We start from the raw sequence: 24225 nt of genomic DNA, 5'->3' as shown, positions 1-24225 counted from the left end.
CGTCAACTAAGAACGTGAAAGACCAAATCGCAAGTAACATTGACCCAAACGACACCGCTGAAAGTTTCGCGACCTTAACAATAGCCGAATAAAAAACATCAATGAAATCACCCATTTTAAAAAAACTCAACAATGTTTGAAATGACAAGATTAATGACATCAGTGACATTCCGATTGACATGAATGACATATCATATAATATACGTTAACCACGAAATCAACTGCTGGCCATTCTGCACACATTCACATCGCTTCCTATCAAGCTAACAGCAGAAGCTGGAATGTGCGCGCGCAGACACACACACACACACGCTCACACACTTGAACTAATGAGTGAAGACAACCTCATTTGAATACAAAAAGTGTTGATTAACCTAACAAGCTTCAAATGCTCTCACTCCTCATTGTCTAACTTTTTAACTGATTAGCATCGCTTTCTTTCTCACACTTAAACACGCACACACACACACACGCACACACACACACACACACACACACACACACAAACACATGCGTGCACACATATGTGTGCAAATATGAATACATATATACTGCACACAGTACGTACTACACCTATGTGCATGTAAATTCCATAGAAGTATATATATATATAGTACCGGTATCTGCACATCTATACACATATATTAAAAAAATGTGAGTGATGCTGGATTATCTTTTATTTCTTCTTCCTTGTGACTTGAGTTTAATTAGCATGTAATTATAATGTCATTATGAGGTGTTAAGTCATTTACACCTTTGAATCTTCTTTGGCACCAAATCTTTTCAGGGCCAAGTCGATGTTTTGCGCGCTTGTCTGTTTTTGGTCGCCGTGACGACAGGAAGTCATCTGATGATGTCTCTGGTACATTTAATTACTTCAGTTGCCTATTTGTTTGTACAGGTATTTAGGTGAATTTTAAGTACCTAAATAGATTCAAATACTTTATGTCCCTCTATGTGCTTCATGTACTGAACATTCAGTTACTTGGATACATTGGGGAAGAAGGCAGTACTTTAATTGCATGTATATTTATTTCAGTTTCCCGTACAGCGCGTGAAGTTTTTACTTCATGTACATGTAAGCACTTGTAGTCGTGACTTAACTTGTGGGCAGGACACAAGCTGTCAATCAAGCACACAAAGAAAATTGCTCAGTTATTAAGATGTCAAATGAAAACTAGATCACTTTCTTTGTTAGGATGAAAGTTTAACTTTGAGTGCTCATTTCTCTCTGCCATCTTTGGGTGTCCTCGTTCATTTCCATGGAAACACAACACGTCATATTTCATTCTATTTTTAAAATTGATTTTTGGCTGGGAGGAAAAAAAAAACAAGGCAAGGAAAACTTCATTCTATTGACTTTTATTTTTCATACGTGAAACACAGGAAGACCAAACTGTTCCATCTTTCTGGCCCCGCCCCCTTAGTCACAGGAAGACCGCTTCAAATCACTCTCATTCCGAATCAACGAGTGCATGACAACATTGTCACATGACCTCCGAGAACGAGACGGCATGATGAAGAGGACGATGCCAAAGAGCGATGTGAAAAATCCCTCCTTTCATTTCGGGCTAAGTGTGTCCCTTGTTGGGTCAGTCGACTCTTGGAAAAACAGCCAGAAACTCATCATCATCAGAGGGTCCCTTTAGTTTTTCAGGCTCTAAGTTTATTTTAAGTTTGATGGAAATCCTGCAGTGTATACGTGCGCGTGCGTCCGTGTGCTGGTCTTGGTCCCAGATGTCCACCAGGCTGGCGTTCATCTGTTCACAACAGATGCCATTTGCTTTTATTCGCTTTATTAAAACATTTATTTTTTTGAAGGAGATACATGATGTAAAAGTGACTTGTTAATATTTTGCATGAAAATAGTTTCTTGCGTTCTTGGAGTGCCTGGAATGAAACAAGCTAGTTAATCTGGAGGTGGGCGACAATTCATTAAAACACGCCTTTAGGTGAGGTGTCCTCACTTTGGTGAGATTGTGACGCTGCAGTTTGGCTCATACATAACCCCGCCCCCCGCAGCAAGTTCTTCAGCCAACGGCATGGCAGCTAGGTAGCAAGTGACCTCGCATCACAAGAGAGAACGCAAGTTTCCGCAGGGGGTTGTGCTCATGGTGATTATTGACGCACCGCGTCATGCTAGGAGGCTAACGGTAGCTCGCACTGGAGAGCCTTTTTTTGTGTGTTTGTTGGCACACTTGTAAACCAAGAATGTTCCTTCTCCTTCATCTCAGTCCGAATGGATGGCAAACGTTAGGCGTCCGCGCAGCATTTCCACGCCACCGTTAGTCGTGTTAGCTCAGTGGTCGTCGATGTCGCCGACGCATTCGGCAGGGTTCTGCTGCGTGGCGGCTCGCCATCTGCTGACGTGCTGGCTGGCTTTGGAACGCTTGTGTTCCGCCTCGGGGGCTTCCTCCTCCAACTTCTGACGCTTATGTTTGGTTCTGCGGTTCTGGAACCACACTTTCACCTGCACATAAACATGCACACAGGTGTCAGGACAGGCTAACTTGGCTACATGCTAATATATAGAGCGTAAGGTGACTAGATGTCCACTTTTTGAGATCGTTTTGCTTCACTGAACGCTGTAACATGTCAATCATGATATGATACCACTTGAATGACGACGTGCCTCCTGGCTTAGAACCAAAACTCACTATCACGCTACAACCAACCACACCTTATATTCTAGAAGACACTGCATGACATCTTACACCTGAAACACTTGAACGACCACACGTTACACTCCAGAACCTTACGTTCTCTCGACATTTGACACCTGACACACAAGAAATAACCTTACAATCCATAAACTGGGACCTTCCAACCTAAAACCAACCTTAGACTGTAACCCTGACACCTTAGAACCTAGAGTAACCTTCCCGTCAGTCCTTTGACACAGTAGAACCAAACTTACATTTGAGAAAGCTTTAACCCCATACAACCTGGAACCCAAATTAAATTCGGGCAGGGCTGTAGTCCACTTCTATCGAATCCAAGTCAAGTTCAAGCCACAAAGGTCTGAGTCCAAATCCAAGCCTAAAGTCCAGATGAGATCAAGAATAAACCTTAAGACAGAAAAATACAATTTTCACGACTACAATATGGGAGAAATTTCATTCTGCTCAACTCTTCTTAGGTGGACCCTTTAGTTTGATTCGAATGCGGCTCTCGACCCGCGGGTTGTCGACCCCCGATCTAGACCATCAACACTTAACAGTCTGTCCAACCTTACATTGGAGTGTCAACCTTACAAATTAAATATATATTCTACATACGTTTACACATTATAACCAACCCCGCATTCTATACTTTTGACGGCGTGAACACGAAAACTTACCGAAGATTCGAACCTTCTACCCAAGAATGGACCACACTTTGACCCTAGAGCCTAGGACCACTTCCAGTGTTGCAGTTTGCTCACCTGTGTCTCCGTAAGGCAGAGAGATGAGGCCAGCTGTTTCCTCTCCGCGCCGACGACGTAGTGGTTTTTGTCAAATGCTTGCTCCAGACGCAGAAGCTGCGAGGGAGAAAACGCTGTGCGGATCCGTTTGGGTTTCCGGGAGAAAGCGCCATGGAGCAGAAGGTTCTCCGCACCGCCGTCGTCACCTGAACGCACCATACGGGAGGTCACAACCAGGAAGTGGGCCACTAACAGGAAGTGAAGCTCACAGGAGGGTTTAAGTATGTTAACATGCTAATGTTAGGAAACGCATTCACAAGACCCAAACTTAGAAACAAGACCAGGAGTCCTCAAGAACCCCTCTTCAGCCTGTTTTAAATGTGGCTTATCTTGAATCCTCAAACAACATACAGACTCCAACTATAGAAAGAAAAGGATGGCAAGAAACTAGCAAAAACATGTTTGATTGGATTAGCATCACTAATGTGCTAAACACTTCCATGAGCTTCATTTCCTGTCAGATTGGGCTATCTTGATAACGATCCTGATCGTTTGAATCTGGTGTATTGGGGTAGGAAGACATCAAAAACAGGCGGTACCCCTGAACTTGACCCACTCTTTCACCCTAAAACCAATACTATACCCCAGCATTAACCGCACACCCTAGGACCAACCTTAGGCACTAGATCCAATTTAGGAACAAAAATCAACCTTAGAAACTTGTGTAGCACATTTGACAAAAATGTACTTGACTTGACAATCCGACCCACTTGGATGTACATTAAACCCGAGGACCACCCGTGCACCCTCGAATAAACCTCACTCTCAAGAACCAACCTGGACACCCAAAGAAGAAGCTTAAATCTTCGATCCAACTTTACACTCTGGAATCAACTTTCCACCCTAGAACCAGCCTTACAAACTAGACCCAACTTTTCACCTGAGAACCAACCTTAAAAACTAGGGTTTACACTCTAGGACCAACATAATCCACCCTGGCCCAACATTATAGGAAATGAAGCTCAAAGCAGTGTTTAGCACGTTAGCGATGCTATTCCAAGCTAAGCCATTTTCCCTTTTTTAATTTTTTTCTTTGTCATTTTATTGATTTTACGGTTGGAGCCTGTGCGTTGTTAGAGGATTTGGGATACAGTAGGAAAAGTAAAATCGTTGATCTAATTTGTTTGAAGCGCGTGTGTGGCGGCTAAATGTCGGCCAATGGCGTGCGTGTGGTGCGGTCCTTCATTGCAACGTTTGATATCGTTTACATAAAAACAAAAGTGTAAATGGTCAGCCTGAAAAGATCGTCCACGACCATCACGCCGCACGCAAAAACGTCGGTTGACTTGGTGGCCGCCGGGACAAAGACGACAACAGTGACGGCGAGCGCCAAGCGGCAGACATGTCGCATTCACATGCAAAGCACACACTGAGGATCAACGGCAAACCGAATTGCTGACTCATTCGCTAGCCACTATTTAGGGAGTTTCATTTCGGCGATATAGAGAGTTCTGTAAAGTGTCACTTTGTAGTGAGCCGGGACTCGATAACAGGTGAATGATTCCAAACGAAGTCCATGCTGTTACTTTCCAACATCATCTTTTCCATTGACGTTCCGCACAGCGATAGAGAACAAGTCTCAAATTATCACTAAAACATTGTTTTCGCAAAGGCTCCGCCTTCATTGAGGAGTGTCATGATAAAAAGATGGAAGCGTATTTATGCCACCAGATTCGGAATCTGAATTTACTAACTGAATTTTATCATCATCAAAAACCTTCAACGTAAACTTTTAACTTTAAAAAGTCAACGTTGGCCTCCAAAAATCAACATGAAGCGACAAATGTGGCTGCAAAATGGAGCTTCTGGGTCACTAAGAGAAGCCAGGCCAAAGCAATCAACCTCAGACAACCGGAAGTGCTTCACGTGACCGCCTCAGTCTGGTTCACCTGGTGATCTTTGACAGCTGAATGTTGGAATTTTCCAAGCTGAAAAGTCTACATTGAATATGTTAATGGTGATCAAATTCAGTGTGAATAGATTCAGATTTTCAATTTGATGGCACACATATTTCCATACAATGATCGGTAAAATACGCACAGGAAGTAATGAAGAAGTGGTGGGCGGGGACATTGCAGGGGAGCAGCAGATGGCATTGATGAGTGGTTGATGACGCTAAACTAGCGTCCCCAGAGCACTAGAAACAAGTCGGGACTTGTGAGTCCGCTCGTTCCAAACACACCTGATTATACTCATTAGCGTTTTTTCACCACACGCTCATGTGCCTGTTATAGCCACCAACGCCTGCCTGCCTCCCTGCCTCCCTGCCTGACGTTGGTTTACACGCGACGGTGCTGAGATGCTAACCAGATGGGTGACGGGGTAAACTACTTCTTGTTTCTCGTTAGAACGACACTGAAGTACACACGCACACACAAAGTATTTAATATATGAAAGAAGTGTGTGCTAACGTGCTTTTGTAAAAAAAAAAAAAAAAAAAAAACAGATAACGGATGGATGAATAAACTCCTCAATGTGAATGATAAATCAAAAAATATAAATCGAAACAAAATTAAAAAGGATTAATAATCGCCTACAAAGACACATAAAATACGGTCACAAAAACATGCAACTCTCAGCTGCAGGTACACGTACACACAATCACAAAAATGACACATTTTTAACATGAACAAGTACACACAAACGCAAATATGCACTACTGCCCTGCGAGAACACCCACACTTACACACATACAAATAATCAAATAAATACGACACTCAAACTCACAACGAGAAAAACAGACGCGCGCGCGCACGCACACACACACACATACACACACAAGCGCGCGCGAAGAGGCCTTCTACGAGAGGTTGCTGGACCCAAACTCTCCATGAAGGCCTTGAGGCCCCTTCCGTCCTAAGTCTGGGCATTACGTCATCTTCACGTCAATATATGTTTCGTATGATATCATTATCATCGTGAATGATCCATGACGCCAACACAAGGATGTGTCAGTCAAATTTTGATCAACTCATCCCCAAAAGAAATGGAAAAAAAAGCAAATTCATTCAACGCAAAGCACGTATGCATAAATACCTGTGACGAAATATCAATACAAAGTACAAAACACAACAAAAAATGACAAGTGGCACTTCAACTTGAAATGCCGTTTGGCTTTTTTTTTTGCGAACAAACACGTGATTTTCAAAATGATCAACAAACGTTTTCATATTTAATTTGGTTGGAAATTGGAAGTATTATTTTCTAAAGATTTTCAAATGCACAACTATTAATGAAATCGACAAGTTCCACAGACGCGTTGAGGTGATTTTTTTTCATGACAAACGTTCTTACGGGAAATTGTTGTGTCAACAAACAAGTGCAAGAGTAAAGACAGTTTTTCATCTTTGATTTTTTTTTATATTCACACAAAAAAATAATACACGTGAGTAAAACTAACGTGATCACGAGAATGTAAACGTCAGATTTGGAATGATGCATATTTTGACAAAATAGCAATGAATTCATCATGTTTGCCGTTAGAAAACAATCATGACCATTTTCGTTTCATCGCTTCATAATTTTTCTCATTACGTTTTATCTTTGAATTTTTAATGTATAATTTTTCACGATTTCTGATCCCATTTTCTTTTTAGGAGTGTTAAAAGTGCTTGTTTGGGGTCAATAACAACAATGACGAGTACGACAAGGAATCATTCATTGTTCGTGTCTCATTTATGAATTGTTCTTGAAATCAATAAGTGAATAGCTAAAGATGACAACAAATCATTTTTTCATTGTTTTGTTGTCAAACAAATTGATTTAAAGATGCTGATGTATTTTGCTCCGTTATAAAATCATGACTACAACATAAATGCTGGCTCATGGCAACAGTTGAGCACTTTTCCATCACGTGCAAGCGACTTTCAAATGAAATCATTGCCTGGGTAAAAGTTTTGCTGAGCTCTTTTTTGCTTTTTTGTATGAGAAACATTTGTTATTTGGACCCAACATGACGTCATGCCTTACACGTCTTTTTCAAAGTCAAACATTTTGTCTCTGGGCTTCGTGTGAGACATTCTGCATTTTGGGTCTTGTAATTCTTCCTATGGTGCTTACCTGCCTGCGTGTGCATGTATCTGTGGTGGTTGTGGAGGATCCACGAGGCGGGGGGGCCAGCGGCGGCTGCGGGTGGGTACAACAGGCTCACCCCGAGTCCGGGATGATGTCGGCCGAATACGTGCAGTCCTAAATTGTGTCCGGCGGACGGGTACGAAGTCCGGACGGGGGAACCTACGTGGAGTGGGTGCAGGGCCTCCGGGAAGCGGAGCGCGGTTGGCCGGATGGGCTCCTCGAAGGCAGCCCGGACGGTTTGGAAGCAGGCGGGCCGCTGCCGCTGCTGCTGCTGTTGCTGTTTCCCAACCAAAGCCTCGATGGAGAAACACTTCTTGACGCCTCCGAGTTGCTGCGGCTGCAACATGGCGGCCGGACGGACCCCCCGATTCCCCAACACCTCACAACGAAACCATGCCGCTCCCCGGACCACCTGTGCCCGTTCCGCGTCCTTGTCCTGGCGCTCGTCAAGTCGATCATGTGACGAGCGATAGAGGGAATTAAGTCCAAGCGCGAAGTGGCCCCCCACACCTTCCCCCCGCAAAGAAACTTCTCCCCACCGTGTGTGTGCGTGTGAGACGCGCAACTCACCTGCCAGAGCTTCGCCCTCCTTGGCGGAGGTGCACCGCGCACGCCACGCATGCGCACAAGGCGATAAGTAGGAGGAACAACCAAGTCCGGCTTGCAGCACTTGTCGGCCTTCTCAAATCAACACGAGTCAAAGCCCCAAAATGACTCAAATCTGTCAATCAAAACCAAAAACCCGAGAATCTAAATCATCCCAAATCGAAAACAGTCCCCCAAAAAACAATCAAAATAGATGCAATTAAACTATCAACAGTAAATCTTTTTTTTTACCAGACTGCATTTGTTTCAAGTACTCTATTATAACTCCATCGAAATATTCGTGCATTGGATCAATTACATGAGGCTAAAATTACTAAACCTTCAAAAACACCAAACAAAAAAAAAACATACACATCAAACACACACACACACACACTCACACACACACGCACACGCGAGAGCGCGCGCGTCCTGTCCACATCGAATTTTAAATGAATATACAACTAAACATTTAGTGTTCATCGATATTTTTTTACATCATGTACATCAAGTATCAAGTACAACTTTATTGTCAACATTGACAAATATAAAACAAAATACATTGATTTAACGTTTTTGTTTTATCTTAAAATCATATGATTGTCAGTAAAAGCGCATCTAATCCAATTAAACTTACGTCACATTGTTGATTTGAATAATGAATTGATTGATGCGTCACAAACTTTCAAAGCATTTCCGATATATTTTGGTAGTTTTGCTAATTGTCAAGAGCAAAAATGTGTGAAATAAAATTCGTAAGTCATCATTTATTGTTTTCACTCGTTTGCACAAGTAGCCTATATGCGTAAACACTTAACACTCGCACTCACACGTGCATTACATACACACACTTCTGCATTAAAACAAGTTGTATCCTCCCCGAATTTTAGGAAGAAATTCGTTAATAACGAATGTCACGACTGCGTACAATAGTCATTTTGCAATATGAATCATAATGTCATTACGCGTACGTTGAAAATAACAAAGAATGTCGGGACTGAGCTACATAATTCTGATGATTTCCCTGTTTAAAACACTCACGAACAATCATGTTCAACATACATTTGGGTGCCCAAAAAGTTTTAACTGTTTTAAGCGGTAGAGAAAATGGATGGATGATGTCGCGGGATTCGAAAATGGCACTGCGTTTTTCCGAATTGGCTGTAGTTTTTCAGATCTTCCACTTGTTTTAATTGCTGAAAACACGGAAATGTTGACATTGGCATTCTTTTTATGTTCCAATTTTGCTGAGACGGTATCTGTCCTTTCAAGCATATCCAAAGGGTATTCTGTCATGTTGGATGCGATATCGGCAAATACCCTAATCTTATCGCTTCTGTGTGTATTAACTGTTAAAAAAATATATGATCTCAAAAACTCGCGCCGATTCAGAGAATCGAATGTCATTGTTTGAGTATTACACAGAAGTCTCTGAAATATGTTTAGCCCCCCCCACCCCGCCCCCCAAAAAAGTTTGTCAAGTGTTATTTTTGTTCGAATGGTTTTGAGTGATATCAGTGAATCATTCTTCAAAGTGAACGTAAATTATACGAACGCTTCATTATTGTGTTGAGTGGAAATGCAAAAGACACAAGAAGGGAAAAAACTGTTTGAATCGCTTAGGTTACTTATTAAGATTAAGATATCCTTTATTTGTACCACACTGGGGAAATGTACAGCCTCCAGCAGCAAGAATGTAGGTAGAAAGAAGAAAGAAGAAAAACAAAACAAAAGAAGAAATAAAGTAAAAGGAAACTAGAACCGAGGTGGAGTCCCAGAGGACACCACTAACATTGCTACAAAAACCACCAGTGCTTCCTATGTGTTTTTTTTTTTTTGGGGGGGGGGGGGGGTTGTCCTTGTTCCAGTCAAAACGAATATCAGACATAATCAGCAGAAAAGTTTATTGGTACTTCTTCTTTGACTCAGTATCACGCAAGTATCTCCACTTGTACTAAAGTACCAACAACATTTGCCACCTGTCCGCCATCTCTCTCCGTGTCCCACCTCAACGGAACCCCGTGTGAACCACTTCGTCCTCGTTCGAGACATTAGCCATTAGCATTTTGTGCCCCGGGCTAAGACCGTTTTTCTCATTAAAGGCGGTGCCAAGGACAGGGACACGCCCTCTCATTAGTCAACAACAGGAAGTGGATTTTCTGCTTGTGTGCGCGTAAATGCAACAATCAAGAGTGTTCGTGTGTGTGAAGGCGGGAACGTCTCCGACAACTCTCTGTCACCCCCCAGTGGCCGAACGGTCAGTCACAAGATAAAAACATTAAACACTAACATTAAATAAATCGTAGTGGGATTAATATAGAATTAAACAAAACAAAACATAAACCAGTTCAGGGTGTTCCCCGCCTAGTGCCCGAAGAGAGCTGGGATAGGCTTCAGCACACCCGCAACCCTCGTGAGGATAAGCGGCTTGGATAACGGATGGATGTTAATCAAGAGTTTTGATTCTTTTGGAAATATACTTTTTCAAAAACATAATTTACACAAAATAAATACATTATTGAATGATGGGCCTTAAAAATGACCACATATCTTGAAATACGAAAGAGTTAAAGAAAATATACAACTGTCAAAAATCTACAACTTCTTCCTAAACAATTTGTCAGACAATACCATTTTTGGAGTCGTGGGGCATGATTATTGTGTTCTCTTGTTTTATTGAGTCATGGCAACAAAAATGTGAGCGAAAGCTCACAACATGAAGATAAAAGTCCAAGATGACAGTTCAGTCCACAGAGTTAAAAAAAACTTGTAAAAAAAGTGCAAGTGCGTGACGATTCTTATTTTCACAACAAAAATGCATCTTTGGCAAACAAACCACCTGAAAAATGTTTCAAAAAAACATTTACAGGAAGTTCTTTAAAACAAAAAACAGTAGAATCAAACAAGCAGCTTCGACTGAAGCTGCATGCTCATTGCTTAATATGCCAATGTCACATGCCAACACTAAAAACCTCATTCTTAACTACAAAAACTACATGCGAATATGCAAATACGACACGCCAACATTTAACGTTTAGACAAGAAACGTTAACACCACAAACTCGTTCCAGAAGAAGCTTCATGCTAAAATGTGATGTCAACATTTAGCATTTTAATGAGTGAATACGCTAACTACAACAAACGTCTTCTAAGCTAACAAGATACATACTAGCATGACATCAATATGCAACCTTTGATCAAAAGGACACACCAACACTACAAATTTGCTCTAACATTTTGTGCGCGTGTACGGAAATGTGATATTGACATTTGGCATTTTCCTGTGTGAATTCACTAACACGACAAATATTAACTAGAAGAAACATTCTGACATAAGGACATGCTAATGTAACAGTCACTTAACTGGAGGAAGCCACATGCATGTTGAGGTGTAACATCAACATGTAGCATTGTAACGTGAGGACAGGGAACCGCGAAAAAGTCCTTCTTAACGAGAAAAAGGTACATGGTAACATGTTAACGTGACGTGTCAACAAGTAGCATTTGCACATAAGGACACATGAACATGACAAACTGGTTCTGAGCTAGTAGGAGCTCCATGCTAACATGCCACATCAACATGGAGCATTCGAACACGTGAAGATGCCAACATCAGTTGTGTCAGTAAACTCAAACCTCACCATTTAATTACATATATTTTTAAAAAAGCTACGTGCTAATATGCTCGCATTTCTGCAAGCTGTGAGTGATATCATGGCCGCATGACTCAGCATCAGGCAGTCCTGAAGTTTAGAATTGTTTGTCGTGTCCTGTGAAAATAATAAAAAAAGATAAGCGCGCCTGTTGCACTTGTGAAATCAAACCTTTCAACATTGTCCAGGGAAGAAAAAAGAAAAATGTGTCATGGGACTGGGTGTTGTAAGTGTGGCCAACGTCCGCAGGGGGCCGATCAGGAGGGCGCGATGGCGGCCGCAGCCATGTTGAGGATGGGGCACGCGTCTCTGTGATTGAGTTTGAAGAGCAGCTGCTCTTTCTCCCGCGTCAACGTCTCGTTGAACAAACGCTGACGCTCCAACGACGCGCGCGCCTCCTCGCGCTCGCGACACGTGTGCCTGAACCGCAAAAAAACAACAACACTTACCAGATGCTTATTTGGATTGTTTTTCCCAATCCAATTCAAGACGGGTCAATTATATGCAGATTTTCGCTATTGGCGGGCCGGGCTGGTCCCGATCCCCTGCAAATAGCGGGGATTGAGTGTTTTTAATTAAGGATCAATACAGAAAAAAACCAAAGCCCCAAAATATGTGAATCTGCGGGTGTTGAAGAGGGAGTATGCAAGGGGTCCACGGTTCAAACTTTCTAGAAAGAAAACACGTGACTTGCAAGTAAACGTTGAGCTTGGGCCAGCCAATGCCATTTTGGCTTCCTGATTTGAGTATTTTCATTGCAACTTCAATTTGATTTGTGCAAGTAGAAGAGACGTGGGTCACATCAACAAAATTGGTCCTTCTATTAACTCATTCACTCCCAAAGACGTTTTTAAACGTCTTTTCAGACTAGGTCCAGAATTGGCTGGTACCCCTATCATGCATCCTGTAACCTGATCACATGATAAGCTGTCCACTGTAGGAACCGCTAGCTGTCCTTGAAAGGGTTCATCTTCATTTTTAAAAATATACATTGATTTTTTGTTTTTGAGGGGGGGGGGAGTTTTGTTGGAAGAAAAAAAAAAAGTTCAGATTTTAGATGTTTGCAGGCTGGGTTTTGAAAAAGACAATGCTTGGCTCAATGCTAGGCCCATCATGATGAGTGAAGAATTTGGACCTTGCTTTCCCTTTCCTGGATCCAGGTCACCGGAGGCCCCCCTCTGGATCCAGGTCTGGAGGCGGGGCTCATTTGCGAGTGCCTGGTGGCCAGGCCTGAACCCATAAGGCCCATAAGCTGCTTGAAAGGGCAACGTGGGCCCCTTTTTTCATGAGCTCACCACCTGTGGGAGGGGCCAAAGAGGTCAGGTGCCCTGTGAGCTGGGGTCTGATCCCTGACTACAGAAACTAGCTCAGGGACACGGAACGTCGCCTCTCTGGCAGGGATGGAGTCCGAGGTTGTGCGTGAGGAAGAGACGTTCCAACTCGATATCATCAGGCTCGCCTCCACGCACAGCTTTGGCTCTGGTACCAGTCCTCTCGAGAGGGGTTGGACACTCGTCCAGTCTAGAGTTGACTTTAACTCATAAGTCAAGGCATCCCAAAGGTGCTTAGCTTGTTGGAAGTGGAAGCACCTGGCCGGTCGTTCCCTGAGCCCGGTGATGGGCGGCCTTCGTGTGAGCCAGAGTTCATCTTAGCTTACTTATTTTGTTGGTTGTTGCGTCGTGTGGACCTGATGTGGACTTTTTTCAGCATTTTTTGCCCACGACATTCCTCAAGGAGGAAACTCTGTGCTTGGCGGTTGCGCCTTCTCGGCAGCATGGGTATACCGGCACGGTTTTTGCCTGGGAGGAATGTCGGCGCCATTTGACTGTCTTTACTGGACAGTCGCTTGTGTCTTGCGCCTGTAATGGGCAGCATTTTTCACAGCCCCACTTTGTTCAGCGGAGAGATCCTTGCTGTTGAACGGTCTGCGGCTGGATGGATGTAAGGCTTGAGGAGCCGACGATGAGAAGAAAGAAGCGTTAGCGCGGAGTGCCGATGCGGATGTGGAACTGGGAGTCGCGGTTTGGAATTGAAGCGGATTTACACGGGACAGGAGATGTGAGCCAATCTCTTTTTCGTCAATGGACGCTACAGCTTCGTGTTGGCTTTCAAAGCTTAGCTTGTAGCAGACGTGTGCACATTTTCAGCATGACTTATCAGCATGACCACTGGTGAAAGGACACTTTGATCCTCTTTCATCTATAACTGCTTCAGACAACAAAGCGTATGCAGAAAAGTGGTGAAGATTGCACGACTGTCTGTCGGCGCGAGGTGGGTACACCCTGATTGGTCAACAGCCAATGTATCGATAAGCAACCCGCGGACGACTTACTGCAGGACGCTTTGACTTTTGTCCAGACGAACTCGCAAGTCTTCGTTCTGCTGCAATGTTTGCACCAAGTGGTCCTCGGCACACAGCTTCTCTTCCACCTGAAACACGATGACGAAATCACCTTGGCTGACATCACCTAAAAACTTGCGAAAGTGCTCCCCCTGATTTGCTGATCTCACCTCAACTGACGCAGCAACTACATCAGCAAACTACCGCTAGATGACGCACTATATACGTCGATCGTCCACACACCACTACGACGTGGTACGAACGAATACGTCCGACATAGCGTCGCGAAGTCGCGTGTCGAAGCTCGGCCTTACCAGTTGCTCCATGTCTTGCAACTTCCTATTTTGTTCCCTGAGGCGTTCGCTCTTCATCTCGATCACGAACAGTAAAGACTCCTGCTCCGACTCCCAGAATGCACCTGGACTGCCGTGCGCCTGACACATTGCGTAAACGGTGTTGAGGTGGAAGTGGCCGGTGGTTGCCACGGAGACAGGCGTTTACCTGAATGTTCCTGAGAAGATCTTTCTTGAATGTGGACTCTTGGACACGCTTCTTTAGCTCGTTATAACGCTCAAGCTCCGTCTTTAAATGGCTCACCTCCACCTACACGCACACGTGTGCAAAAACACACACAAAAGCAGGCTGATGACAATAACCGTGGTACGCACGCGTATCAAATGGTTGCCGCGGTTACCTTCAACAGGTTCTCACTGATCTGAAATTTCTCCGTCAACTGAACTTTGACCTCCTCATGAGCTCGCTCAACCTCTGTAGAAGACAACATGGCTGTGAGAGACATGCACACAAATCCTCCCAATACAAAGCTTCAAAGTACCACAAAGAATTGTTGGGCTGAGTCAAAGGTGGATCGACGCAGGGCGGTCAGGCCACTTACATTAAAAGCGCGACAATCAAATTCTACTCAAGCTAGCGGCCGTAATTTCCTGACTACATGTAAACAACACGTAAACAACAAAGTGGCGAATTGATGACCTTTTGCCTCTGCGTCTTAATAAATGTGTACAACATCTTGTTCTTTTTGAAATTCAGTGCATGCGTCTTATACTCTGGCTGCGCTCAATCGTCCCGGAAGTCACAAAATTAATGATCAGAACTATTCAAAAACAAAATGGCCGTTTAATTCAAAACAACAAATCCAACTGAAAACCAAATGTTATTTCCCGCTTGACTTTAACATTTGAAGAAACAGGCTCACAGTCACACGTGCTCCCAGAAGCCTCACGCAAACATAACACACATAACATGGGGGGGTGACTACCGTGCAAGTGTTGTTGGTGTTGTTGCGCAGTTTGTTGCCGTTGCTGTTGATGAACGGCACTGAGCTGAGCGCACGTCTCCGTCTTGACCTTCGCAAACAGACAAGTGCACCCCCCCACGCCACGTTAGCCACCGAGCGCGTTTGCCTCTGCATGACGCGCGTCGAGCCGAGCCCACCTTGTCGAGTAGGGCGAGCACCAGCGTGCACACTTCCTCGTCGGCGTGCTCCTTGAGAAGCTCCGCCCTCTCTGCGCCGCCGTTGGCCGAGAGAACTTCCTTCAGGATCATCAGCTGCCATTCCAAACGCTCCAGATGCTTCTCTAACGCCGCTGCCGCGTTAGCATTAGCCAGGCCGCCACCGCGTCGCTCAGAATGCGCACGCTTCGCTGAGAGAGACCGGCAAGTCACATGGCGGCAACCACAAAGATTTTATCATCTCCTCTACTAGCACGCACGCACACAAACACAGCAGCGCATTAATAAGCACAAACATATCGTCGGCCACAAAGCAATTTTTGGAACACGCCATTTCTTGATACTGTAACAAAAAACTCCCACCAGATGGGTGAACAAGTAAGCGAAAGGAAAAAGACCCAATAAAAATACGAGTGTGTTCTATTATTTTTTTTCCAAAAATAGTGAAAAATGACAAAGGTCGTTACGCTATGTGGCCGACAATATACAGACAAACACACAATAGTGCAAACATACATTCAAACACAAAGACGTGAACACACACTGACACAAGCCCCTTTGCCCCCCCCCCCCCCCACCACCACACACACACACAGACACGTGCGCATGTAAACTGACAGCTACATGGCCCGTGCATGACACCTACTACCACAAAAAAAAAAACTGACCTCCATCTTGTCGGCTGTTGTCTTTGTCATCTTTCTTACTTTTCTTCTGAAACACCAAGAACGAAGACACCGGCCAACATGTTAGCACAGTCACCAAAATATCGAGCAAAAGACGCTTGCCATCAGTTGGCGCTTTGGTCAGGAAGTCCGATGAAAATGTCGGAGCGCGGAATGAAATCAGGTGCCTGTTTCAGTTCCACTTGGCAAGTAACAAATTACTTTTTTTTCTTTTTGAAATCATTTACCTCCCACTGAACATTGAGCAACCCCGCGCCCAGCTTTAAAATTCATCTTAAAACTAATTTTTATTCTTTGGAGATAGATTTCTTCTTTTGAGTTTTACTAGTTTTGTACTTTCTACTGTCTTTCTTGTTAATTTATTGTTTTATTGTTGTATGAATTATTTTTGCTCCATGTACAGCACTTTCTATACAATGGTAGATGTTTTAAGGTGTGCTGAAAATACATTTGAGTTGAGACTATTATTGATATTGTTTAAAATGTCAAATGTGTTTTTTGTTCTATAAGCTCGGTGGAAAAACACTGACATCAGATTTTTTTTGGAGGGGGGCGGATGTGGACAGACATTTTATTTGAACGCCACACAAGCATCAGAGGACCATGCTAAATGCTAGTTGTTATGCTAGCATGTCAATCCGGTCACATTAAACAGCCTGAGCACGTCTGCGCTACTAAACCAATTAAAGCAACTTAACCAATTAAAAAGATAAAAACATTTTAGTGCTGACCACGCGCCACTTTCTATTCTAGGCGAAAGATTTACGAACGCAGCTCTGACACTTACGTAAGAAGCTCTCGCGCCGCACAGAGTAAGAAACAGGAAACAGACAAGTCGGGAGTCGACGCGTATGAAAGGAAGCCATCAACGGTTTTGCGATGTGGTCTGCAGGGGACCTGTTGGCATATTCACGTCTAATGTATTCAGGAGATTTTGGAGCGAGGGGGTCATATCCATGAATTGCCATCCAGGTGTCTTGAACAATGTTCAATCAATATGGTTTATTTTTAGGCCAATGCTGATAAATGTAAAAAAAAAAATCTGATGACCAATAAAATATAAAGTGCAATAAAATAATATTAGTGCATTATATTTATCGGGGAGATATTGATCAGCCCAATATTGGAAAAAATATGTCACTTTTATCGGTCTGATAACCCAAAATTAGGACGTATTGAGGGTGATATTGAAAGCCGGATTACAATACACGAACATAGAACCAGCCGAAGTCTCCTGAATTTGAAAATCACGACTGCAGACCCATTCGATTGAATGAGAGTTGCAGCCAAGTCATGCCTTTTGTTTTTAACAGTGCTTTTACCTTCCTTGCTGATGATTACCGTACACTTGTGTGGATTCAAACGTTATATGCTTTTAAGATGCAACAGGATGGATGAAGATATACACACACACACACACACACACACACACACACATATATAAACGGTGTTCCAAAAGTCTTGGGCACATTTGAAGTCCTCATACATACCTCCTTAAAACCCTCTCACGCAAGTTTTTTGTAAAGCTATTGATTTTTTAAAATTTCTTTTCAGATCCATTAATGGCATTTACTCAACCACAAAAGGCGTTTTGTGTGCTTGAATTTGCAAAAAGTGAATCATGGACTGTTGTTCAACGTGCATTTCACTGAAAATTCGGAAAGAAGCCACCAGAGCTCCAAAGTGAGATGGCATGGTAAATTCATAATGGATTGGTGCTTATGCCCAGCTAAAAGAACGGGACGCCCCTCAACTTCAGAAGATGTGATTGAACAAGTTCGAACTGCTTTCCAGCGGAGACCCGTAAATCGATCAGAAGAGCCAATCGGGAACACACCATGTGAATTCTCTTTCCCCATCTTTCCGTTTCCTCGTTCTATAACTCGGTGGTGGCCTCGGCCATCCATTATGGCATTGTCTGCTGGTCAGGCAGCATCTCAGCCCGGGACAGAAAGAGACTGGAGCGACTGGTCAGGAAGGCCAGTTCTGTCCTGGGTTGCTCCCTTGACACTCTGGAGGAGGTGGGCAACAGAAGGATTCTAACTAAGCTAAAAGCTATGAATGCCAGTCCCTCCCACCCCCTCCAGCCCGCCCTGACAGCACTTGGTAGCTCCTTCAGCCAGAGACTGTTACACCCGTGCTGCAAGAAGGAGAGATACCGACGCTCGTTCCTACCGACTGCTGTCAGGCTGATGAATAAAAAATAACAATCATTCATTCATAATAATAATAATAATTAAATGATGTGAAGGAAAATTGTAAATAGTACTGCAATTTATCCATTTGTGTTCATATTGTATTTAATTGAAAGATGTTTGTTGTTTTTTTTCTCTTTCTCCTTTCTTCTTTCTACATACATTCTTGCTGCTGGAGGCTGTAAATTTCCCCAGTGTGGTACGAATAAAGGATATCTTATCTTATAGATCAAGCAAGCCACTGCTGTTGTTTATCATGGTGTAATTGTCTTTAATCTGTTAGATAATTGTCTTTGATCTTTTAGATCCTTTTTCGAACTCTTAAAATTCAGTTAACATCTCAGTCTTACATCTTAATGTCGTACAAATTTTTATTGTTCAGTCGGGAATAGAGCCCACATAAAAATTATTTTGTGTTCAGGCCAGTGTTTTCCAAGGACCATGTATATTTGTAATTATCGGTTGAAATTTCTCATATTTTTTGGGGGGTGGTGCCTTAACGCTTGCAGTAACAAAGATATGAATTACAGTCACAACATTTGGCTGACTTTGTCCTTTGACAACATGCACACCATTAAAAAGTCGGTAGTCAACTATGTGAACCCGTTCTTGTTTTAGTTTTGAAAGTCACTGATTGGACACGTGACATTGACGTCATTTAAAAATTACGAGCTCAATCAAAAATGTTTGTTTAGACATGTTGGTTGGAGGATCTTGCTTCATTTATTTAAAGAAAAAAAACGATCCAATCGTTTTTAAATCTGAAAAGACTCCGTTTTGTTGCAGTTATCAAGAACCTCGTTTCGTTCCAAATGAGCATAACATGTACGGGAGCCGTTTAACTCAAAGCCTTGCGCGTGATGACATCATTGTGTTGGTTCATGAGTTCATGAATGTTGATCAGATTGAAAACAGATGTGCGCCCAACAAAGTACAACTTGGGCCGCGTTTGTACTCTCAAACGTGTCGTACTTTGCCGAACTTTCTCGTCGCCTCGTGCAAGTTACCGTGAAAACGTTCGACTTTTGGCTTTGATGGAAGTTTGGGCGGCTGCGGAGCACGCCGCCCGGGGGCCTCGATCCCCGGTGGTCAGCGGGGCTCACCTTGCTGTGTCTGCAGCCCATGCCTGCTGAAGCCGCCTCGCCTCTTGTCGCCCTTCTCGTCGCTCGGCCTCGACGGCGTCTTTTCGGGGACTCGTTGTTCCGTCGTCCTCCGCCGTGAAAAAGCCGAAAAATTTGGCCGAGCTTCAGCAAAGTTACTGAACGCCCCGCCGCCCGGCTTGACGTGTGATGCGTTCAAAGACGCAGCGTGGGGAGAACTTCGGCTTCCCTGCGGCGCGTTGACTCCCCGCATTGGAAACACTGTTAAAGAAAACACAACATTGCAAACATCACATTCTATAAAGACAAAACTTGCTTACATGTGTTCCTTTTGTGCGTTCTCTAGACTTTGTTTGTGTTTTCAAGATAGAGACTTCGGGAAGCCCAACGTGAATGTGTTCGAGTTTGACTTTGAAAATACAAAATCTGAAGACTGACTCCACTTTATATATTGTATTGTGATTGAGTTAAAAGCAGATCATAGCGTAACTCAAAGAAGGGAGAGTTAAAATTTTTGTAGTGTCATTGAAGGCATCAGCGGCCGAGGCCGGGACATGCGCAAGAGGGAGTTTCTTGTCTGCGCTTCAAAATTACCGTATTAACCGCAAAACATAACCCGAACAACTACTACTGGCATGTGGTTATTCAATTGGAAGCAACACTTTTATGAATGTAAATTTAGCAAATAGACACGTAAATGGACTGAAGTTCACTTTTCCATAATTTAAAAGAGCTCAACAATTATTGGGATCGTTATCCAAAATGTTATTGATTTAGAAATGTAAGGCATTTGTACTAAAATAATCCTATTTCACTTTTTCAAATGACGGTTGGCCCACTGAAATACATTGTTGTTGCATTATGCAAAAGACAAAGTGAATTACGTTAAATATATAGACATCTTCATTAAAGTCCTCTCAGTTGCACGATGTAGATGCGTTGCCCTTCAAATTTAACACAATTGACAATCCAAAGTACTCATCAAAACAAGGACCAAATTGTCTTATAACACGCGTGATAATGGCAAAGACACGTTTGGACACTTTTGCAACTTCATACATAGCTCAAAAATCATGCAATCAATTTTGCCGTCTGCTAATGTGTGAATGCAAAACGCCTGCCATATCCATGACACTTCAGATAACAGAACCCTCTGGAGTACTGCAATAAAATCTCGTGGCTCCCTCCAGTGACATTAACGAAAAAGACAGCTTGAGTGATGTTTGTGAAAGAAACATGAAAGGAACTCTGGAGGCCCGGGTTTTTGTTGTTGATGTCTAATTTTTATTTGCTTATATTTTGCCTTCTTTGACTCGGAATTGCCTGAATCTAAAGTAACAAAGAGTAAATAAATCAATCAAAAACAAGATGACTCAAATGTGAGGAGCGCCTCCAGTGGATGCCATCCGTTACTACATATCTTGAAGACGCACCTCTCCAAATAAAAATGTGATTGTGATTAACTGGACGTCAGCGGTTGGCCGCGAAAGCAAGCAAGCAAGCAGCTGTCATCCGTGGACGGAAACTTAGTCGCGTTTCCCAGAACAACAACTGCTGCTCCAAATAGACACGCGTAATAAATTCCACACGGGAGTTGCCACACGCGGGAGAGACGGCTCGTCAATATTGATCACAACTAAAAGTGCACATGTGGTGAACATTACGAGAATAAAAATACAAAACAAAAAAACCAAGTCGTCTTTGTTGGGCTTCTTCTTCATTTGATACAATTGGAATGCGGTCGCCTGTTAAGCAACCGAAGGTCGCAAGTGCATCAAAATGCTTCTTAAGAAAGAACAAAAAAGTTGTTTATTCACGCTCACAAAAGAAAGTGTGTTTGGCGCTGACATTATCAAATACTTTTATGTAACCGGGAGGGAGAGGGGCGAGTCAATTTCTCTGGAGGAAAGTGCACACGCCAAGATTTGTCAAGGAGCGCCCTCGTTTCAAGGTGGCTCCACCCACACTGCGTACATTTCATCATCACGCCAAACTGTGTCATTATTTGCACCAAAACAATGACACCACCGTCTTTTGTCTAATTTGACTTCCTGTTTGTTTTGCGTTGATTAGATATTTACAAGCTTTTAAAAACAAACACGTTTCGAATATACCGCATTATCATCCTGTAAAAGATAACGTCCATGTTTTTTTTTTAATTGACGGAGTTAAACGTACTTTTTAGTTTCTCCTCTAGATGGCCAATTACAGTACCGATTTATAAGGCAATCCCGCTCAGGTCTTACATGATATGGTCTCATAGGACTGTGCCTGCGGTGTCCCCGAATGGCCTGACAAACTTACGTTTAGCGGCGTGAACCATTGTTTTCCTGCAGTGGTTTTTCAGTTGTGTTTTGAAATTCCGCAGCGTTTTGGGGCTTTTTTTGCATTTGTTTTGTTGTTTGTAACGGTTGCTTCCACTTTGTTGCCGCGATTGCAGCATTCCTTTCCTGTGTTTGTAGCGTTTGCAGCATGTCTTACCTGCAGGAATTTTGTTTTGTGGGTTTTAGCTAACGTGTGTTTGTATCAAATTTTTGATTTGCAGCATTCCTGAGTTAGCAGCGTTCGGCTGTTTGCAGCGCATTTCCTCTGTCGGCCACCGTACTCTATGCAATTAAAAACAAAGTCTTCAAAAATTGGACAGATTGCATTTTTATTAGTCGCTGAAGTTGGGCCGATGACCAACGGCTCAGGCGGCCTAGTTGAGAAGTTGGAGTCGGCCGGCAAGTCGCCAGAAGGACAGCAAAATGCCGATGCAGGAGAAGCCGATGAGCAGCCAGAGGAAGCCCGCGCTCACGTAGAGCGCCCGCAAACTGACAAATGGCAAACAACGTCATGACGTCATCACTGTAAAGTCATACAAGGTCGCCCTGATATACAGTACGACTTGAATTTTTTCTGTGACCACGCTCGTAACTCAAAACATCTTCCCACTTCTTTCAGATGAATAAACATGAGTTTCAGGGGTTCCAGGGGAAAAAAGTCATGTTATTTGTAATGACAATAGTAAAAACATACAGTGATTATAAAATAGAATTACCCCCAACAATTTGAAATTTGCCATAGTTTTGCTCAGTGTCTTGGCCAAATGTGGGCAGTTGATCAGACAAAAAATACATGGAGACATCTCAGATTCTCTCAACTCTTCAACCCCTATTTTGGACTGTTTACAGAGGATAAATATATTACTGGTACTGTAGTGCCATTATTGTCTGTCTGTACGTGTTGCTTGCACTGTTGATCTTAAAGGGGCATTTTATTAGTCCATGTATTCATAGAGATTCCCTCTGTTAGCATTCTGCTAGTGGAGGCTAAGTGTGCGTGTGTGTGTGTGTGTGTGGGGGGGTTGTATTACACAAACTGCCACTTAAGTTTATTCTGAAATTAAACAAAACAAACTAAGATGGCAGTTAACAAAAACGTCAAGCCTTTCAAGGGTGGTGGGGGTTACGAATTACCCTGATTGTCACGTGAGGTGAGCTCACTGCCACCACGAGGTGCTCATATCTAAAAGCCAAAGGGGGAGGGGAGGGGGGTGGCTCGAAAATAGTCAAGTCACACGTATCTCAAGGCCCCACTATACTAATAGCGTTTCAGAAATGTCACGGGACGTGAGGTATGCCAACTGACCGTTGCTGCGGCGACTCTGCGTAACCTTGAAAGTAACACAGACGCGCCATCACGTAGGCCGCGCCGCACGCGCAAGACGCACCTGGGGGACACGCACAAGCACACGCGATTCATCACGTACGTCACCGCAAACTACACGCCCCTGTGAGTGTAGCTGTGACGTCACCTTGGCTGAAGAAGACTCCGGACGTCCACAAGATGGCGATGAATAGAGGGAAATATTCTGAGCAATTCACTCTGCGAGTTCATCAGAATTGAGGAGGAGGCAAAGGAGGTTCATCATGTGACGTCATGCACTTACTGGGCCCTGAAGACTCTCTCAAATTGGGGAGGTCCACTCGTACACGGGGGTGACACGCGAAACTTCCTCCGGGCGCTTATCACCTGCAAGGAGAAGTACGCTGCGCACAGATATACACAATATGGACTCAGACACAAATTAAACAATTACACTGACACAAATTGCACACCGACACACGATTAGTCACGAATAACCATAAAAAAACAAAACATTTTTTACACACCAACATATATATCAGATAAGAAAACCTTATTTAGTCTCGCAATGGAGAAATTCCCAATTCACATCAGCAAAGTTATGAAAGGAAGTAGTACAACAAAATATAGTAGTTGCTGGAAACGCAGCCACTCTTGCGGCGCCATTTTGAAGTCAAAATAACAAAACTATATTATATAATATAAATATACAACAATGGCCAAACTCCCATTCAAACGAAAACCACAAACACAATTTAACAAAAGTTACAAAAATGACAATTACAAAACACGTCCAATTTGGAATGACAGCACCCCCGCCCCCTCCTCCAAATTGGCTGCCTGACTCACCTTGCTCCAGAACGGCAGCGACAGTAACGGCAGCCAGGCCAACAAGCTGATGATGCTGCTGCTCATCCATGGTGTCTTGTCCAGTGTGCGGTCTCGGCAATCGGTTCCAACACTGTGGCCTCAAGTGGGCGGGGCCCCCAGCACTAATGTCAAATTATTGGCAACGCATGCAAATACAG

General features: G+C 43.4%; 3 protein-coding genes across 4 annotated transcripts; all 3 read right to left on the bottom strand.

Moving 5' to 3' along the window:
- Window positions 1-1812: 1812 nt before the first annotated feature.
- Window positions 1813-8101, bottom strand: emx3 (empty spiracles homeobox 3). Of its 2 annotated transcripts, none has more exons than XM_052085448.1 (3): window positions 7523-8101; window positions 3425-3651; window positions 1813-2470 (listed from the first exon to the last, which is right to left on the bottom strand). In XM_052085448.1, exons 1-3 carry the CDS (start codon window positions 7881-7883, stop codon window positions 2300-2302), a joined length of 759 nt encoding a protein of 252 aa, XP_051941408.1. In that variant the 5' UTR covers window positions 7884-8101; the 3' UTR covers window positions 1813-2299. The 2 variants fall into 2 exon arrangements, with proteins under 2 accessions (XP_051941408.1, XP_051941496.1); XM_052085536.1 differs by having other exon boundaries at window positions 3425-3609.
- Window positions 8102-10777: 2676 nt separating this feature from the next.
- Window positions 10778-20172, bottom strand: ccdc69 (coiled-coil domain containing 69). The gene is given in 10 exon segments (XM_052079348.1): window positions 10778-12195; window positions 14108-14205; window positions 14431-14550; window positions 14618-14719; window positions 14811-14884; window positions 15396-15483; window positions 15572-15780; window positions 16258-16303; window positions 19574-19660; window positions 19662-20172. Coding segments are annotated over 10 exon segments (1149 nt in total). The 5' UTR covers window positions 19824-20172; the 3' UTR covers window positions 10778-12032.
- Window positions 20173-22231: 2059 nt separating this feature from the next.
- Window positions 22232-24124, bottom strand: ltc4s (leukotriene C4 synthase). The gene is made up of 4 exons (XM_052057189.1): window positions 24047-24124; window positions 23502-23601; window positions 23201-23437; window positions 22232-22383 (listed from the first exon to the last, which is right to left on the bottom strand). Exons 1-3 carry the CDS (start codon window positions 24114-24116, stop codon window positions 23323-23325), a joined length of 285 nt encoding a protein of 94 aa, XP_051913149.1. The 5' UTR covers window positions 24117-24124; the 3' UTR covers window positions 22232-22383; window positions 23201-23322.
- Between the last annotated feature and the right edge of the window lie 101 nt (window positions 24125-24225).

The sequence above is a fragment of the Hippocampus zosterae genome, chromosome 1 (genome assembly GCF_025434085.1).
Source record: "Hippocampus zosterae strain Florida chromosome 1, ASM2543408v3, whole genome shotgun sequence".
Lineage (NCBI taxonomy): Eukaryota > Metazoa > Chordata > Actinopteri > Syngnathiformes > Syngnathidae > Hippocampus > Hippocampus zosterae.
The sequence above is the reverse complement of the archived record's forward strand: the minus strand, read 5'-3'. Positions and strand labels throughout refer to the sequence as shown.

What these genes read in the sequence shown, in the direction of transcription:
- emx3 (XM_052085448.1), bottom strand. Translation starts at nt 7,883, where the DNA reads ATGTTGCAGCCGCAGCAACTCGGAGGCGTCAAGAAGTGTTTCTCCATC. An exon ending in ATACATGCACACGCAGGCAG is followed by an intron (nt 3,652 to 7,522) that starts GTAAGCACCATA and finishes ACTTCCTGTTAG; the next exon opens with TGGCCCACTTCCTGGTTGTG. An exon ending in TCTGCCTTACGGAGACACAG is followed by an intron (nt 2,471 to 3,424) that starts GTGAGCAAACTG and finishes GTTTATGTGCAG; the next exon opens with GTGAAAGTGTGGTTCCAGAA.
- ltc4s (XM_052057189.1), bottom strand. Translation starts at nt 24,116, where the DNA reads ATGGATGAGCAGCAGCATCATCAGCTTGTTGGCCTGGCTGCCGTTACT. An exon ending in CGCTGCCGTTCTGGAGCAAG is followed by an intron (nt 23,602 to 24,046) that starts GTGAGTCAGGCA and finishes ATCTGTGCGCAG; the next exon opens with CGTACTTCTCCTTGCAGGTG. An exon ending in GAGAGAGTCTTCAGGGCCCA is followed by an intron (nt 23,438 to 23,501) that starts GTAAGTGCATGA and finishes ATGAACTCGCAG; the next exon opens with AGTGAATTGCTCAGAATATT.